Raw genomic sequence first — 17,625 nt, forward strand, 5'->3', positions numbered from 1 at the left:
AATTAACTCTCAGATAGAAGTAATACAAATGAATTATATATGATCTATTATTTTTATATAAATATGTATACTCAAAGTGTAAAAATATTATACTAAGAAAGTGTTTTTGTAAACATGCATAGAATTGATAGGGTGACTCGTTTCGTCATTGATAATTGGATCTATTTCATGCTTTACAAAAAAGTGAAATCAGATTTATTTTATGGTGCATGGCAAATAGGGCTAGTCTTGGTGGCTTATCTAGAAAATGTTTTTAAATACATGCTTAGCCAATCAATTCAAGTTACCGTTAATTATTAGGGCATCTTCCAGTGGATTTGATAGAGAAACAAATATAATATAATAAGATTGTCCTTTTGACTTATCGTATTTTATTCATCAGATGTATTTTCTATCTTGCGAGATTTATGTGTTAGAAATGAGTGAGAGAGAATGATGCATCTTCTCTCATGTCCACACAAATGAACATTATTGTCTCTTCCATTACACTACCAATATTACCATATCATCGTCATTGTCTTCCACTACACATCAAACATCTAATAGGCCATCAATTTGTATAATCTCTTATCATGCTCCTATACTATCAACCAAAAGAGTATACATCTCTCATTTCTTTGTTATACATGTGTGATTGACTCCATTTAGGAGAGTGAGCTAAATATGATGTTGCAATGTTAATTAACTAAAATTTGTTATGACTAACATTTATTTTTTTTAAGTCTTTTTTTAAACAAGCTTGTATTATAGATTTATTAGTTAAAAATATTTTATAAAAGGCTGTTGAGTATGTTATATTAAACAAACTCAATAAGTTAATAAAAATTATTTCAATTAAAATCAAATAACCTTTTATTAAATAGTCACAAGTAAAATTAATAATTTGAGGTCTTCTTGAATAAAAATGCTAGTAGTCCACACTTTTAATCAATAAGAAAAATTAAATGATATATATTCTCCTACTAAATCCTTCTACTCATAATCAAATAACATATATCATAAGTTGATATTTTATTTATTAATAATTGGTATACAAATGAGATATGTTACTTTTTGTGAATATGAGAATTAATATGAAAATTTTAGCAGGATAATAGATATTTGATGCATACTTCACTCCAGAAGATTTATGTTAAAGTTGCTTGTCTCCAACTGAAAGTTCCTGACAACTATGCCCTAAGTTAAGGTGAAGAAATAATTTGTCTAAAATAGTGTTTTACTTTATGTCTCAAGCCAATCAAAATGTTATATTTTATTACTTTTTATTTTAATTTTTAATTTTATTCATATATCAATATATATTTAGTTTAAGATATAAAATGAGACATCATTATAAATAAGTGTTCTCCATCTAAGTCAAGAACCGACTTTAGCAGAAAACTACAATAACATAACCTTAGACTAGGACTGTAGACTTTTTGTGGAAAATCTAATCACTGGTCGGTGGATCCACGTTATGCATTGTCCCCCATTTTACCCTATTACACCTTTTTATTATCCTACTCTAGGCCACGTATCATTAAAACTATTAATTAAGGGCAAACCAATAATTTATAATTGGGGCATAATATACCATAATCTCATTAAATACTATTTGTGTGGATGTGAATTGTGATGACAATATCATTCACAATATAATAGATATGGAAGGCTGGTCCACTTCCCATTTTATAGGCTTGGTGTGGGAAAAATTGATTCCTAAATTATCAAAAAATATACAATCATATGAAGTTTTATGAGGTCGAACGAAAATAAGAAACAATTGTATAAAATTATTTAATTAATATTATTTTTACGATAAATTTTAAACAATATCTTCTAGCCAAATTATGATAACTATTTCTAGGATATTGTATCTAATATATTTTTTAAGACCAACTTTTTAATAACCCTTAAACAATCTCATACTTTGTTCACCACTCTTCAGACATATTTTAATTATACATCGATCATTTGATTTTTGGTATTATGAAGAATATTCTTTACACTTTTCAGGTAAGGAATTAACTCTTTTCAGGGTGTGTGACTGTCACTCCCAACAATTGTCACACATAAGAATCGAATCTTTGATCTTTTAATCATCGTGGAAATCTAGTAAGGGCTTATATCACTAAATCAACACCTTATTGGTACATTAACCATTTGATAACATGAAATATTTAATGAATTTGTGTAGAATAATAATGATCTATAAGATAATTGATTTATTTTATATTAATTATGTATGTAGAAAATACTTGTGGCACACACACGGTGTTAATCTTAAATAGTGATAATAATGATAATAGACATATGAAAAAAAGTTAGGGATATTACTTTTTATATTTAGTGTAACAAATATACTGACAATATATAAAATCTTTATACAAACATTGTATTATCTATTATTCATATTTTATTATTATTATTATTATTAATTGTTAAATATAAAATGATGATATATAAATATTAGGATTGTATGACACTACTAAAAGAATAAGAAATTAAAGATGAGTAAATATTGATTAAGAAGAGTGAAGATCAACTTACTCTAAGAGTAAATTTTTTAAATTTACTTCTCATTTTAGTTATCAATTCTATAAATATTTAATAATTTAAATATACTCACTGAATTAAATCATTAAATTTTCCTAGAATTAAAAAATCAGAATAAATTTAAAAAACTGGATCGTATAGTAATTAGAAATATTCCACTATAAGAAGGGTAGAAGATGACATAGACAACTCATGTTGTAAATAAAATTGTGAAGCACGTCATTCCCAGCACAATAGGTCACGGGGCAATACAAATATCAAAAGCCTGGGACCCACCCCCAACTAAGACGTGTATGGCTAGGATTCCTCCCACCAAATCTGAGATGGAAGTTATCAACGGCCACCTTCTTAAGACTATATCCAACGGTCTTCAACGCTTTGGCGGTTGCCGCCCTACACTATTCAACGGTAATGGATTAAAACTGTTTGGTACGTAGGTAACATTTTCCTGACAATAATCTATTATTCCGAAGTATGTCCTAAAACCTATCACAAATCAATTAGATTATATCAGATCAGTATTTCGTGGTTTGAGACAGACTTGGAGACAACTGACTCACTTGTCTGGTGCTTGTGCGTGCATTCCTGCATATAATTAAGCACCTTTGCCAGACAATGTGTCTGTGTGTGTAGAAGTTTGGTTTATGTTGAACTGAATGGATGAGCAGAAAGAAATAACGAGGAAATGAGTAAAGTATAATCTAAATATTGTACCTATGAAAATAAAAGAGAATTTGTAAGGTATTAATATATCCATGTTCAGACTCATGCATGTCTATACTTAATATTAATAGTTTTAATGTAAATATGAAAGAGAAAAGATTTTACAAGGTATTGATATGTTGATGTCAAATTAAACATGTCATATACTTAATAATTTGTAATGTAAATATTGCAAGAGAATGCTACAATATTAGTATTTATTAATGACAGCATACTAACTTCTGAAACCTTAATTCACATTATAAATTGACTATCATATTCAATAATTGAATGTACATCAAATAGAAGTGAAATGAAAAGTGTATATTTAAGCCTAACCTCAAAAAATTAATGTAATTTCTTCAATAAAAAATACCCGTTCAGCTCTTGAATCTTGATCCTGTGCTGTGTTATAAATAGTATACCAGCATGGATAGTGGCATGCTTCGACAATAAGGAAAGACCCATATATCTTTTATAAAACAGAAAAGCTTATATCAACTTTCTATGATAATTAACATAGGGTTGTTCCACTGATCTTATTTACCAGATCAAGTTTTCCTTTTTTTGTTGCTATATATGTAGTATTATTTCCCTCTAATATTTGTGCAAACCCTATATTAGTGTTTCACACTTTCACAGGCTACTGATCTATTTGTTTTGAAGAAGATCATCGCCTATTTTAATCTGTTCCCTTTTCTCTCTCTCTCTCTCTCTCTATATTGTTTTTCCTTGTTAACTATTTGATCCATTTCTACTCTTACTCACCTTTCTAAAACGCTTTTCAAGTTAGTTTCTAACCCATTCTTCAATGGACACCATTAGAATCAGAACCCCAAAGAAAAATTATGGAAAAGGTACTTTCATAATCTCTAGTAAACCCTCTGAGAATTTTGAAACATATGCAGGTCTCTTGAACCCTCCACCACGTGCCATGTCACTCTCATCTTCAGTTTTCAACAACCAATATCGACAACAACAACAACAACCACCTCTTCTTCCTCTTCCGAATGTTTCAGCAAAAATTCAACAACCTCAACTTTCTCGAAGCATAAGCATCAGCCAAGGCCACTTTCGAAGAAATAGAACCAAAGATATATCACTGACTCCAAAGAAATCAACACCAACGAAAAGAGAAGAAGGAAAGAAGAAAATATCAGCAACACAATCATCTATATCAGAGTTTCTGATAGTAACTTCTGAAAATCGTTTGGGACCTGACCCTAAAGACCTTCCCAAGAACCTTACCGTTCTGTCTCCACCACCTAGTAGCTTACCTTTGCCAAAGTTTTTTCTTAGATCAAAACTCAGTTGCAACGCCGAAGCCGCCGCCACAGATGGTGGTGGTGTTGATGCCGGAGCAACCAACAACCTCCGGCAACTTCTTCGCCTCCAATGAAGTTGTCCCCATGTTAAAAATATGACATAAAATAATAGACATGTCGGTCAATAATATGCAATATTAATATGTTTGGTTGGCCACGTTAATTTCTATTGATTATATGACTAATATTATAGGTAAAATAAAAATATTGGCAATGATAAATTGCTGATTTGGGTGACAGAAGAATCTTTTCCTTTTCTTTTTTCTAAAGGGAGGGTTATGTTATCTGAATTTGTGTAGCACCTATGTTTTTTATGAATTGAGGTGCATGGAAATAATGTGTAATGGTTCTTTAATTTAGACAAATAATATGTTTCATTTTAAGCTGTGTGTATTTTCTGCTTATAGTATTATATAATGATTTAAATCTTTGTCTAATCATCTTACAACGAAAAAAGGAATATGATTTTCAAAACATCAAATTTTGGAAAAATTACTATAAAGCTCTTTCTCAAGGAGTATTCATGGATCCTTCAAGGTAACATATAAAACTAGATTACACCAATGATGTTTAATAAATTGCTTTGGGTAATCTTCCATCAGGTTTCTCTAATTCACGAGCTTCAAGGTGTAAAATTAGATCTCTCATTTCATATATCACTCCGTATTATAAAAAATTATGATTACTCATTTGTCAATTTTTTTTTGAGTTTTGATTAATCAAAGTTTTTTTTTTCATGTGCAATAATTTATTAAACAATAAATAGTTAAGAGAACAAGTGGTACTCAAATCCACAAAGATGTTAACTATTACAAGAAATGCAAGTAGATGAATTCCAAACCCATTTTAAAAAGGAGAAAGAAAACCCGGCGAATCGAGCATTAAGAAAAAAGAGTATGTAAAAAGTAACTAGATGTTTTGGAGTATAGAGATATTTTTTGTGGTTATCCTTGCAGGAGATGCAAGGAATATAAAGAAATATTTATAGAAAGGTGACTTAAAACTAATGTTAAAATTCCACTTCAATATTTTATTTGATTAAAATCATACATTAGGAGAAGAACAAAGATTGACTATGTCCAAAATGGCTAAGTTTACCACAATTTTTAATATATGGTGGTGATATTTTTGTGAGAACTGATTTACATTAGATGAATGTACTTAACTTTAATGCATTCTCCATGAATACCTATTTTATTTTACTATTACAATAACACTATAATAACTTATAAATACTTGGTTTTGTAATTTCATTGCAAAGTCACATAAATAAGAATATAGAATAGTAAATAAATAGTCCACAATTAATCCTACAATATATATAAAATAATGTTAATATTAGCATGATATACCAAAAAAAATATAAAAAATTGAGATAGTAAATAGTGGCCCAAATATAGTAGAAGCTGAATACAATAGAAGCTGGACTAAATCAAAACAAAGCCTGTAGCGGGGTCCATAACATGTATTTAATTCTATATCAATAATTAGATTTTATTATATTTTTAATAAAATTGACACATTAACTACTCTATGTATTCAGAAATGAAAACGTAAACCATGTCCTTTTTAAAAAATAATCGTTGAAGGGAGAGTTAGTAGTTGGTAATAGCACATGGAGTTTATACTTACTTTCCATTCAATATCCTCATATATTTGCACCAACAAAATAATCTTATGTTCAAATAGTGATTTATCTAGTCATTGAACAAAGATTTAAGGTTTCAAGTAAATTTTATTAATTGATATGACATGTTTTCATACAAAACATAAGTTAAGATATAATTTGAGACAACCGATTTTCATTCTGAGTTGTTTTGGTTAAAAATTGAATTAATACTAACATGGTTTTGTTAGATTCATTAATGCCAAATCTTCAACTCACAAAAGTGATTTGCGGATTAAATCTTTGATATCATGTTTAATAAATTCAATAATTCATTCATTATATGGTTCATTGATGCCAATTGAATCTAACCGAATCAATCAGATTTTTTTCTAAATATATATTGCTTATTTGTTCTCACTATCTTGCACCATAGTTTCTTCCTCCTCCACTGCAATAGTTGCAAAAAAAGGTTCCATTGCAATAATAGTTTTGATATCCAAACAAAAATTAACAAGAAGAATAATGTAAAAATGTAGATTCTCAATCAGCCACACAAACAAAATACTCATATCACATGTGTTTGTGGTAAAATGAGAATAACAATATATGTATAGGCAATGAAAAGACAAAAAAGTATTTAATTTATTAACTATAACGAATCATTATTAGTATAGGACTTTAATAATTATGATGCTAAGAATCATAGTTAACTGGCAAAAGGTTCTCTCTCGGGTTTTTAAAAACATTTTTATTTAGCCGTCCACTTTCCTTCTTTCTTTTTTTGTCGGGTATCTCCTCATCTTATAGTAATCACTTTCAGGTTATGTGACTATCTTCTCAGTATTTGTTATTTTCATGAATCAAACATTTGACTTTTCGGTATTACGTCAGAATCTGGTGAGAACTTAAACTTAAATTCAAGTTAGTTTCTCCTCAACATTTATGTGTCTGCAAGTAAATGCTACAAATAGGAGCTTAGTATCAATCTGATCTAAGTTACTATAAGGATCTGATAAAATGAGTGCTTCAAGATTCATAAAGTGTGTCACAGTGGGTGATGGTGCTGTTGGCAAAACCTGCTTATTGATTTCATACACTAGCAACACTTTTCCCACAGTTACTTTCTAATCACTTACTATTTGTTACTTTATATTTTTTCTAATTATAGCTTCATGGTTTCACACTTTGTATGATTTTGTTTGTCATAATAGGACTACGTGCCAACCGTTTTTGACAATTTCAGTGCTAATGTTGTTGTGGATGGGAACACCATAAACATGGGATTATGGGATACTGCTGGTAATTAACACCGAAATCATTTAATTCGATACTCATATATATATATATATGATTTAATACGTATATACTCACAGTTGTAATTTATTGTTTGAATAACAGGTCAAGAAGATTATAATAGACTAAGACCCTTAAGCTATCGTGGAGCTGATGTTTTTATACTTGCTTTTTCACTCATAAGCAAGCCCAGCTATGAGAACATTTCAAAGAAGGTTTGTCCCTTTTATATATAATGATTTTAATTAGGGTGGTCATCATTTAAATCGACTTATGCACCCTTCGAATAGGGATCCTCTCGAGTACTAGTACTGGAAAGACAAGTGTTTTAGATTCCTTTTGTTTTCGATGCAAAAAGTGTTATTTCATTATACTTAAAATGATAAATGTTTTATTTCATGTTGGATTTTCTTTTGTTTTCGAAGCACTTGCGAGAGAATCCTTACTCGCACCCTTCATATAACTGATCAAGTGATTGTTCTTTTTGCATTTCATTTCAGTGGATCCCTGAACTAAGGCATTATGCCCCTGGTTTTCCAATAATTCTAGTTGGAACCAAGTTAGGTAAGCCTTTGCTATATTTTCATTGGTTAAACAATTCAGATTATCATGTTAGTTATAGCTACCTAGCTTTTGGTTATTTAAAGGCTCTAAGCTTTTCTGATGATGCATGAAATGTAGCAATTTCTGTCTTACTAGAACATTGATTCACAATTATTCTGGAAACAGTTTTGGCCAATTCATCACCGAAGTTAATCGTTATAACAACTGTAAATGCTGAATTTGGTTGCAGATCTTCGAGATGATAAACAATATTTTACGGACCACCCTGGTGCAGTGCCAATTACTACAGCACAGGTATGAATCACCTTCAATTTTCCATTCTCCAATTCAGAAATTATGTTGATCTAGACATTGAATATTTGTTTTAATTTTCGCTGAAGGGAGAAGAGTTGAGAAAGGTGATTGGTGCTTCGGCCTATATCGAGTGTAGCTCAAAAACACAGCAGGTGTAGTTTCTTTTGCTTAACATTTGATGCTGTTTTTCTGTCTCTTGTCATTAATATCATGATACCTGGGATGACAGAATGTGAAAGGTGTCTTCGATGCGGCCATCAAAGTGGTTCTGCAACCACCGAAGCAAAAGAAAAAGAAGAGGAGGGCACAAAAGGCTTGCTCCATATTGTGATTAAGGATCAAAATATTACTATCCTGTTACTTATATTACTATCTTAATTATTATTGTTAAAAGGCTGAAAATTCGGAAAGAGCAGAAGCTGAGGAAGAGAGGCTTTGCGCTAGAAATACTAGAGATTGGTCTCAGCTGAGGAGGCTACTAAAATTTCAGGAAAAAAATTGAAATGCTGAGAAAATTTCGAACATTTTGGAGAAAAAAGTTGATTTGAATTCTGAGTTTGAGAAGTTGTGAGGCTCATTTGTTCCCAGTTGCTGCTCTCATACTGAATCCAGCATTGATGACTTGTAATTTTGTAATTATTTTGTGGTATCATTTTCTTTTGTTTTACTCTTGTAACATTGTGATGAACATAGTTTTTTATACCATAATTTATTTTCTTCATATCCGTATTCTATCGTATTCTTATTCTTATTTCCTGTGGATTACATGTTGCGTGGATATGATGTCACTGCACATTTTGTAAACTCCTTTAGCATCTTTTAGTCTGCGATTACTGCAAGGAATTTACATTTGACGCAAAAATCTTATGCCGATTCCATCTAACTATCTCGTAAAAGTCATTGCAAGAGTTTCTTCCTGTATTAAGCTGGGCAAGAGGCTGTGAATAAGTTCAGAGTAATTTGATTTGTCAATAGGAGTTCAAACCAAAAAAACATGTAAATAGTTACTTCTTATTTCATATAAAACATGATAAGGGGAGGAGATAAGACAATTCATACATCATAGCTTAACTAGCTATACTAATTTTAGGGGACACACTATAACTATGCTTGCATTTTATTCATTGTTGCTTTTAACTACTTGGCTAATACAAAAGGACTCCGAACAGTATATTTATCACTACTCCATGTAATGGATCCAAACAGATCTTCCTTCAAAGAAGTTGAAGTTAGGGAGAAAGTAACTTGGTAACTTAGTGTTTTACTGGTTTTTGTAAACTTGAGTTTATCTGGAATTACTTTGACATTTAGTCCACTAGGAGCATCCACGGCCGCAGAGTATTCTATTTCATCAACTTCACCAACATTTGTAACAGTTCTGCTCACGTTCACAGCTCCACCTTTCTTATTGAAGTCCGAGATTGATATGGAAGGGTAGTTGATGTTCGATATAAGATCAGAACTCGAATCTTTGGGGCAACTGAAACTAGTAGGGACAGTTCTTGAGATGACCATAACAGTTGTTGTATTAAGTCCTATGTAGCACAAGAAGTTCAAGTAGTCAGTGGTGCTAGTTTCGTAAACTAGCCCTGGTTGCAACGGTCCAGATGCTGTGATAAACCCTGCTCCATAGTCATAAGGTGTGGCGAGTGACCCTGAATCCGTTGCGATGGGAGTCTTCATATTGTTTATTTGAGTTGCTGCAATTAGAGAGCATAAGTTTATAGTTAGGCAAATTAGTTCAGTTTGGTTTAAGAAAATATTTTGTTTTTAGTTTCTGTTTTTATCAATAGTTAAACTAAAGAAAAACAATGTAACTAGTTAATTTTTAGTGAAATGATGTAATGAATAATGAGAATGTTTTCTCAAACCGAATGAAAACATTAGCTTCTACAAATTTGTAATAAAATCGAAAGCTTGACCTGAGGTCATGATAGCTGATCTGATTGCAGAGGCACTCCAAGTGGGGTTTAGAGATTTGAGCCTTCCTGCAAAACCTGATACATGTGGGCATGACATTGAAGTTCCTGAGATGATGTTGTATGGAGAATACGTTTTCCCTTTCGGAACCTCTTCTGTGCTATTTCCAAGCCATGCTGCAAGAATGTTAACTCCCGGTGCTGCAATATCAGGCTACAAATAAAGCAGTTTATGTTTAGTGCTTGGATTATTGAGGACAATTTATAATTGTTTGTAATAAATTGGCTATGGCCTATTCATATCAGTTTATAGTATAGTCCTATAAGCTTACCTTCAGAATATTCTTTGAAAGTGTTGAAGGCCCTCTTGACGAAAAGTATGTCATCATAGGCGCGGGCTTATAATTAATGACTGAAACCGTTGGTAGAATTGTTGCCACCGGATTGCTTCAGATTTTGTTAATGCACATACAGTTAAAGTAACTAGTGATCAACAGTGGTAACACATGAAACCAGACACAGAGATATGACAAATTGTAAAAAGTACAAACTATAGAACATGATATGATTATGAGACATGGTATAAGGTTAATATAAAATCACAAGAATTAATGTTTAAAAAATCACCATGTTTATGAAGTTGTAAAATATAATTAGATGTATTTCAAAGTGTCCAAAATGAATATGTTTGTGTATGACTATCATGAGTTGTTTATGCTTCACATGTTGTTACTCATAAATTCAAAGGAAATTGTAAAATTAAGGTTCGAGTTTGGATTTATATGTCTAACATGGTACACCCTTGTCATGCATTTTACCTTGTTGAATTGACATACTGGAGGATTGTTGTTGCATCTTTAGTACTTATTGTGGTTGCTGGGAAATCACCATACTTTGAAGCTATTGCGCGGTTCTGGTCAGGAGTAATATGAACAAGGCCTAATCCTCCGGCCTCTTTCACCGTGTCTGCTATAGCTATAGGTGAATAAACTGTATCACTTTCACCATTGCAGAGGATGATCTTCCCTTTCACTTTACTTTCATCTAATGAATCTGGGTGGCATTGCCTGTTTTTGAGAAATATTACGACTTTTTGATGCGAGCTTTTGACAGATAATTGATCAACTTAATGCACTCATGAGTTATAGTTGTTTAGTTTATTGGGTTGTTCTGATTGGAAACAAATGAACTCATCTTTTCTATTTTTATCCGAATTTTGGTTGGAAATTTCGGGCTGCGTTTTCAGAAGACCTTTTGTTCCCACTAATCATTATGATTTTAAACTCAGCTGCACTTAGTTAGTTATAATACAATTACAGAAAGATGTGAAAAATTTAGTCTACACAACTAGGAAGAGGTTATTATAACAAAGGCACATAACAATAGATGGTTCGTGTACCTTGCTTCATCTATGTCGGCGTCACTTTTCTTAACTGTTTCACTGTATATCAATGGATACTCCGGGGAGCTTGAAAGAGGGGAGAAATTTATTGCTTCACCCTGAAATTTTTGTAACTGTCCATCATAAGCATGAATGGAAACAATAATTTGTCCATTGTATTAAATTCTTGAGTAACAAGTAAATGATTTCTCCATCCAAATCAAGCAACATCGGAATTTATTATCACAATAGATTAAATATGTGAAAGCATAAGCAAAAGATTATTGATAAATTGTTATAAACAAGTAGGTGTAAAAAAACATGTTAAGAGAAGTAGTGTGAGATTAGTACCTTGACCACTTTGTTACCACCCAACACTACATTAGACTGAAAGTCTCTGTCAATGGTTGTTGCTGCAACGGTCAAAATCCAAGGTGCGGCATTGACAACCGTGTTTGGGTCTGGTCCATCATTCCCTGCAGAACAAACCACCATGATGCCACGCTCCACCGCGTGGAATGCTCCAACGGCAATCGGGTCAGTCATCAAGTCAGGATGAAACAAGGCAGATGCACCAAGTGAGAGTGATAGTATATCCACTCCATCTGCAATGGCATCATCGAACGCTGCAAGGATGGAGGAGCCTCTACACCCGAACTCAGAGCATACTTTGTATACCGCTAACCTGGATTCCGGGAATCCACCCCTAGCAGTCCCCTCAGCAAGACCATAATATGATGCAACGGACACGGTGCTTCCGGCTGCTGTGGAGGCTGTATGGGTCCCATGGCCTAAGCTATCCCTTACCGAGCTTGCTAGAGTAGCATCCCCATCAGGACTAGGATAATACCTTGCTCCTATTAGCTTCCTGATAAACAAAAATTGATGCAAGTAACAAATACTATAATAGAATCAAAAGGTAAATAACTTAAAGAACCTTGTTTTGGTGGGTTTGTTCTTACCTATTACAGTTAGAGGAATTGAAGTCCTGTGATGCCATGCATGTACCATTCCAATGAGATGGAACAGGATTCATACCTTTGTCACTGAAGCTAGCTGCCTCTGGCCATATTCCTGAGTTGTGTTTTGTTATTCATCAATAACTCGGTTAATGATTGAAATGAAAAAAATGATTAACAAATTAGATATCAGTTTTGAATTCATTACAAGGACATACGAGTTAGTGATTGTTAAGTGATACTAATGGATAAGTATAGGTGGAGTATCTTATATATGTGTTGATTTTTGTTGGTAACATGTAAGTATTTTTTAACGCGAATGACCTGTGTCTATGATGCCAATGACGATGTCTGATGAGGAAGAAGAATTGGAGAGTGTGTTTCGGTCCGAGTCTATTATGACGTGGCTATCATACTCGAGAAAGTCCCATGAACGTGTTGTATGGAGCTTTAAAATAGGGTCTGGGAAGACAGACACAACTCCAGGTTTCTGAGCAATAGAGGCTGCGTCCTCTTTGGATAGACGAGCTGCGAAGCCTGAGAAACCATGTTTGTAGTTGCGTACTAGAGCGTTATCATTCCTTCGCATCAAAAAAAATATCATCACAGTTTACCCATGTTACAATTGAAACCAACATATTAAACTAATTGATGTTCAAGGTATATGCAGCTATACCTTCTTAGCACTAAGTTCAGAATATGAGCATGGTCACTTCGAAGGGAAGCATTTCTCGAATCCGCGGCTCCCATGTACACGACATAAACTCCATTGTGTGATGGTGAACTTGACTCTCCAAGAAACAGGAAGAGAAAATGGAATACTAACAAGACAATTGAATTGCTTTTCATGTTAATTGGTATTCTTTTGGACTCTGTGGTTGTTCAACCAATGAGGAGCATGCTTGGTAACAATTGCACACACACATATATATAAACCAACATAAGCATAGTTAATCAGTTCAGTGCTTAGTTATGTCAGAAGCCTATAATCTGAATTGGTGGAGTTACTGCATGCGTATCTTTGTGCACTGCAAATATGGTTCATGCACTAAAACCGCACGATTGAAGATCTTAGCCATATATATTGGAAAATACTATTTTTGTTGCCTTCATGGTGCTGAGTGCCAACCATCACCATATATAGCATATCTCTATGTTAAGACTTAAGCACACGAGGATAGACCAACCCGAAAGACTAGTCTATTAAGTGGGAGAGTCTCATGACTTTAAGTATCACACTGAGTTTGTTATTCTACTCAATGTAAGACTCCTAACACTTTATCGGTTAAATTACTCTTGGCTTCTGCATGCCTTAATATAATTTATAAATCTAAAACAACAGCATAACAATATAATGGTTACTAGCAAAGCCACAAACATTTGACCTATGCTATCACTCATATGTTCTCAGAAAATAAGCCAAACTTGTAAGTTCTAATGGATAATGAACAACTAGCCATTAAGTTTGTGCATGTCTTATTAGGCAAGTTATTTTGCAATCTTGGTTAGGTGTTTGGTTTCTCAAATCTCAAGTCTTCAAAGTGATGGATTTGAGTGCATATCCCAACATTATAAATCTAGTGCGCCACTACTTCTACATATAACCTTTTGGATATGTGTCCATTTTGATATGCATCAAATTCTGTGATTTTGAATCCGTTGACTTCACCAATCTGAACCATTAAATGAAGATTAGATGATTCAGATTTTAATAACAGTAAAATAGAATCTAAAATACCATTAAATGAAGATTAGATGACATTCATTCCATGATCCAAGTTTGGTTAAGCCACCATTTTGTGAGGTTGGCATATACATGTCAAAATTTTGTGCATATTTGCATAGAATTTGATGCATATTCCTTTATTAGTGTTGCTCTAGGTTTATTTTTAACACAAAGCAATGAAATTTGCTTTCTTTAACAAAGATGTTTTTATTTAATCCACTCTACTCCACAAATATATTTTTTCCTTTTCATAAAAAAATAATTAAGTGTCTTAGAACTTCGAAATCGACATTTAAGATGAACAAAATATTTCTAAAAAAAATACACTTATAGAGCACTCTGAAGAGAGTAATGGAGAACAAAATGTTCAAGTTTTGAATACACTTGATCCATACACTTGGCCTGTACCAATGCCAATGATTCAGATGTTTAAGAGCACCTTAAAATTTCTCATTTTCATCCATTTTGTAGCATTTGGGACTCCATTAGTTGAAGCATCACATGAGGAAATCATGCAAAAACTTCAATATGGCACCATGATTCTCGCAGTCTCTGCTAAGGCGCGCTATCATAGGCCCGCATATGCTTCTTATTCAACTGAGTTCCCTCAATTTCTTGTACTCCTGAAGGCTAACAAGGGAAGCCTTGGCCTTAAGCCAATCAGCAGGTTTTGGCATCATGATAGCAATGTATCCTTCTCTCTCGGCCTGTAGTGTTTATAAACGGAAACTGGTTAGGACAATAAAAGAAGCAGAAAGCAAGTGAAGTTTGAAATAATTCATAGCACAAGCACAAATTATCAGGATGAACTGACGAAAGCTGAGTTAAAGAAAACAAGTGTAAGCTGTTAATATCTGACAGAATTTAGCAGTAGGAGCAATCATTTCTGACACATGCAAAGGACCTTTTGGCATCACTGTAAAATTTAAAATGTAAAAGGACAACACAAGTGCATAATCCTTCATTCTAAAATGCAAAGTTATTACTCCTGTTACAAGAAAAGTTAATCTAGGTTTCTCAGGGTAGATAAAATTAGTCTGGATAAGAATCTAAATTTCTTACCGAAACGTTTAGCAGTTCTGGCTGATTGATCAATAGTTGATTAACTTCCAAAAGGGAGCCTTTGACACAACACCTATGAAAAATCACCACAAGTAAGCAATCAAAGTATTCAGATGTACCTAAAAAGAAAAGGACTTGGTGAAGTGTGTTGTACACATATGGTGAAGTGTGTTGTACACATACACAATACACACAAATAAATCATCCTGGTATCGAAAGATTGTAGTATGATAGAGAATTTACCTAACAATATAAGAATCGTTTTTGGTATTAACTTTACACAATGCTGTGTTTGCCTCAAAGTGTTGAGCATTCTGCATAAAAATATACCATTTCTTAATAATACGGTAGAAGTAAAAAGCTAATCCAAGAAGTAATTAACTTTGAAACAAACAATGTCACCAAAGAATAACATCATGATGGGTGCATCAGTGATCATTAGTAGTTCGGTCATAAATAAACAGATATTGGAAGTAATAGATAAGGGGACACTCTGCAATCTGCATTTTCATGATCATACCCTATACAATAAGATAGAAGTTTCAGCTCCATCAGTTTGCAAAAATAATCGATAACATCATTCACCAGTAGGACGACTATTTAAAACTAATACAAAATTGTTCTAAATTTTGTTACAGAAAAGAATATAAATTAGGCATTAGCCTTACATCTTCTACCCCATGATGTGTACCACAACCCACTATCGTGCTTTCTCATGTTATCCCGACCAAACCAAAATGCAAGACCACATATGTTACTAGGAACACGGAAGCAAGAGAGGAATAATACCTTCTTTCGCTTACCGGTAACCTTCACTCCACTGCGATCAGACTTTCCAACATTGAAATCTATGGCTGTGATTCCACCTTCATCCTTGAAAGCAACGTGGGAAGAAGCCAAGCCGATCACACACAATCTTTAAGGTCATAAATGAAACACATTAGCCACACATTTCAATTTGAAATGGAACCTCAAAGACTTAACCCTAACCCTAAGGGTCTGTTTGCGAGTTGGACTTCAGAGGGAAAAGGAAGGCTTCAGAGCTACGAAATATACTTGCAGGTAACTCTGAAGCCTTCTCATTCTCTTACTTCCCCTCCAAAACCCAACTCACAAACATAGCCTAAAGTTCACAAGGTTCCGCTTGTGAGTTGTGTTTTGGAGGGAAAGTAAGGGAAATAAAAGGCTTCAGAGTCATCTCACAAATATATTTCACTCAGAACTCTGAAACCTTCTGTTCCCCTTCGTCCTCTTCTAAAAACTAACTCGCAAACAAACTCTAAATAAACAAAGGGAGCAAGAGTTATATAAATAATGCATACCCATTGGCGTGCCGATAAACATAGTGATCATGAGCTGGCTTCGTAAAATCTGGCCATAAAAAAATATAAGCTATAGAACATGGACTTTGTGAAATGAATAATTAATGAATTGAATTAAAATAGGAAAAAGAAGAAATGGGAAAACCTATAGCGAAGTAAGTTACAAAGTTAGATTGAACGGAAGAAGGAGGAATAAGTGGAAGGTTCTGAACATCAGGGAGTAGAAGCTTCACTAAATCTTCTTCTTCTTCCGAACATTTCGATTCGTCGATGATCTGGTCCTTGTTTATGGTCGACATAGTTTAAGGTTTCAAACCTGGTATCAGTAACTGCTGAGTTCGTTTTTTAGAACTTTTGTTCTTTTTCTTACTTTAATTGGGCTTCAGTTTCATTAACAAATTTGATTAACCAAAAAAAAATGATAAATTTGAGGATTGGGCTTCCATTTGAATACCAATTGAACCCAAATAGTTGAGAGTTTCTTTTATGATCACACCAATTATAATTTTGTACCACACTCCTCATTTTTTTTTATATAATCCTAAAAATACCAATTTCTTCTCTAAATATTGTTATTTCAAAACAATATTCTCATTGCTATTAATTTCTAATATAGTAACCAAATTTAAATCAAGTTATCTAATAAACCATTCTTAATTTCTTTAGACCGAGTTAACATATGAATTGAAGTGGCGTTATAATCATAATGGTCATAAATTATATTAATTGGTAAAGTCTATTTGTAAATCTTTCATAATTATTTCAACACCTATGAAAATGATAATGGTAAAAACTCCTACCTCTTCACTCCAATACAGTGTTGTGGAAGGTGGCAATTCATGTGAGACATTTGTTCCAATGGAGTCAAGCTTCCGGTTAATACTCGAGTAAGATACTCTCCACAAATAGAGAGACAAATATTACATAATAATAC

General features: G+C 33.0%; 4 protein-coding genes across 5 annotated transcripts; 2 read left to right on the forward strand and 2 right to left on the reverse strand.

The window, feature by feature from the left end:
* Positions 675–17,575, reverse strand: LOC109343976 (protein Simiate). 2 transcript variants are annotated; one of them, XM_019582526.1, is made up of 8 exons: positions 17,492–17,575; positions 16,837–17,007; positions 16,692–16,740; positions 16,159–16,285; positions 15,613–15,683; positions 15,370–15,442; positions 14,690–15,014; positions 675–685 (listed from the first exon to the last, which is right to left on the reverse strand). In XM_019582526.1, exons 2-7 carry the CDS (start codon positions 16,988–16,990, stop codon positions 14,901–14,903), a joined length of 588 nt encoding a protein of 195 aa, XP_019438071.1. In that variant the 5' UTR covers positions 16,991–17,007; positions 17,492–17,575; the 3' UTR covers positions 675–685; positions 14,690–14,900. The 2 variants fall into 2 exon arrangements, with proteins under 2 accessions (XP_019438071.1, XP_019438070.1); XM_019582525.1 differs by lacking the exon at positions 17,492–17,575 and having other exon boundaries at positions 16,837–17,029.
* Positions 3,726–4,643, forward strand: LOC109343977. Its single transcript, XM_019582527.1, has one exon. The coding sequence runs from the start codon at positions 4,049–4,051 to the stop codon at positions 4,634–4,636; it is 588 nt and encodes a 195-aa protein (XP_019438072.1). The 5' UTR covers positions 3,726–4,048; the 3' UTR covers positions 4,637–4,643.
* Positions 7,075–8,745, forward strand: LOC109343975 (rac-like GTP-binding protein 5). The gene is made up of 7 exons (XM_019582524.1): positions 7,075–7,287; positions 7,383–7,470; positions 7,570–7,679; positions 7,965–8,028; positions 8,258–8,322; positions 8,409–8,474; positions 8,552–8,745. Exons 1-7 carry the CDS (start codon positions 7,189–7,191, stop codon positions 8,651–8,653), a joined length of 594 nt encoding a protein of 197 aa, XP_019438069.1. The 5' UTR covers positions 7,075–7,188; the 3' UTR covers positions 8,654–8,745.
* On the reverse strand, positions 9,314–13,488 carry LOC109343971 (CO(2)-response secreted protease). Its single transcript, XM_019582520.1, has 9 exons — positions 13,258–13,488; positions 12,906–13,162; positions 12,585–12,696; positions 11,974–12,490; positions 11,641–11,741; positions 11,060–11,308; positions 10,574–10,688; positions 10,245–10,455; positions 9,314–10,022 (listed from the first exon to the last, which is right to left on the reverse strand). Exons 1-9 carry the CDS (start codon positions 13,428–13,430, stop codon positions 9,460–9,462), a joined length of 2,298 nt encoding a protein of 765 aa, XP_019438065.1. The 5' UTR covers positions 13,431–13,488; the 3' UTR covers positions 9,314–9,459.

This window comes from Lupinus angustifolius, chromosome LG03 (assembly GCF_001865875.1).
Source record: "Lupinus angustifolius cultivar Tanjil chromosome LG03, LupAngTanjil_v1.0, whole genome shotgun sequence".
NCBI lineage: Eukaryota > Viridiplantae > Streptophyta > Magnoliopsida > Fabales > Fabaceae > Lupinus > Lupinus angustifolius.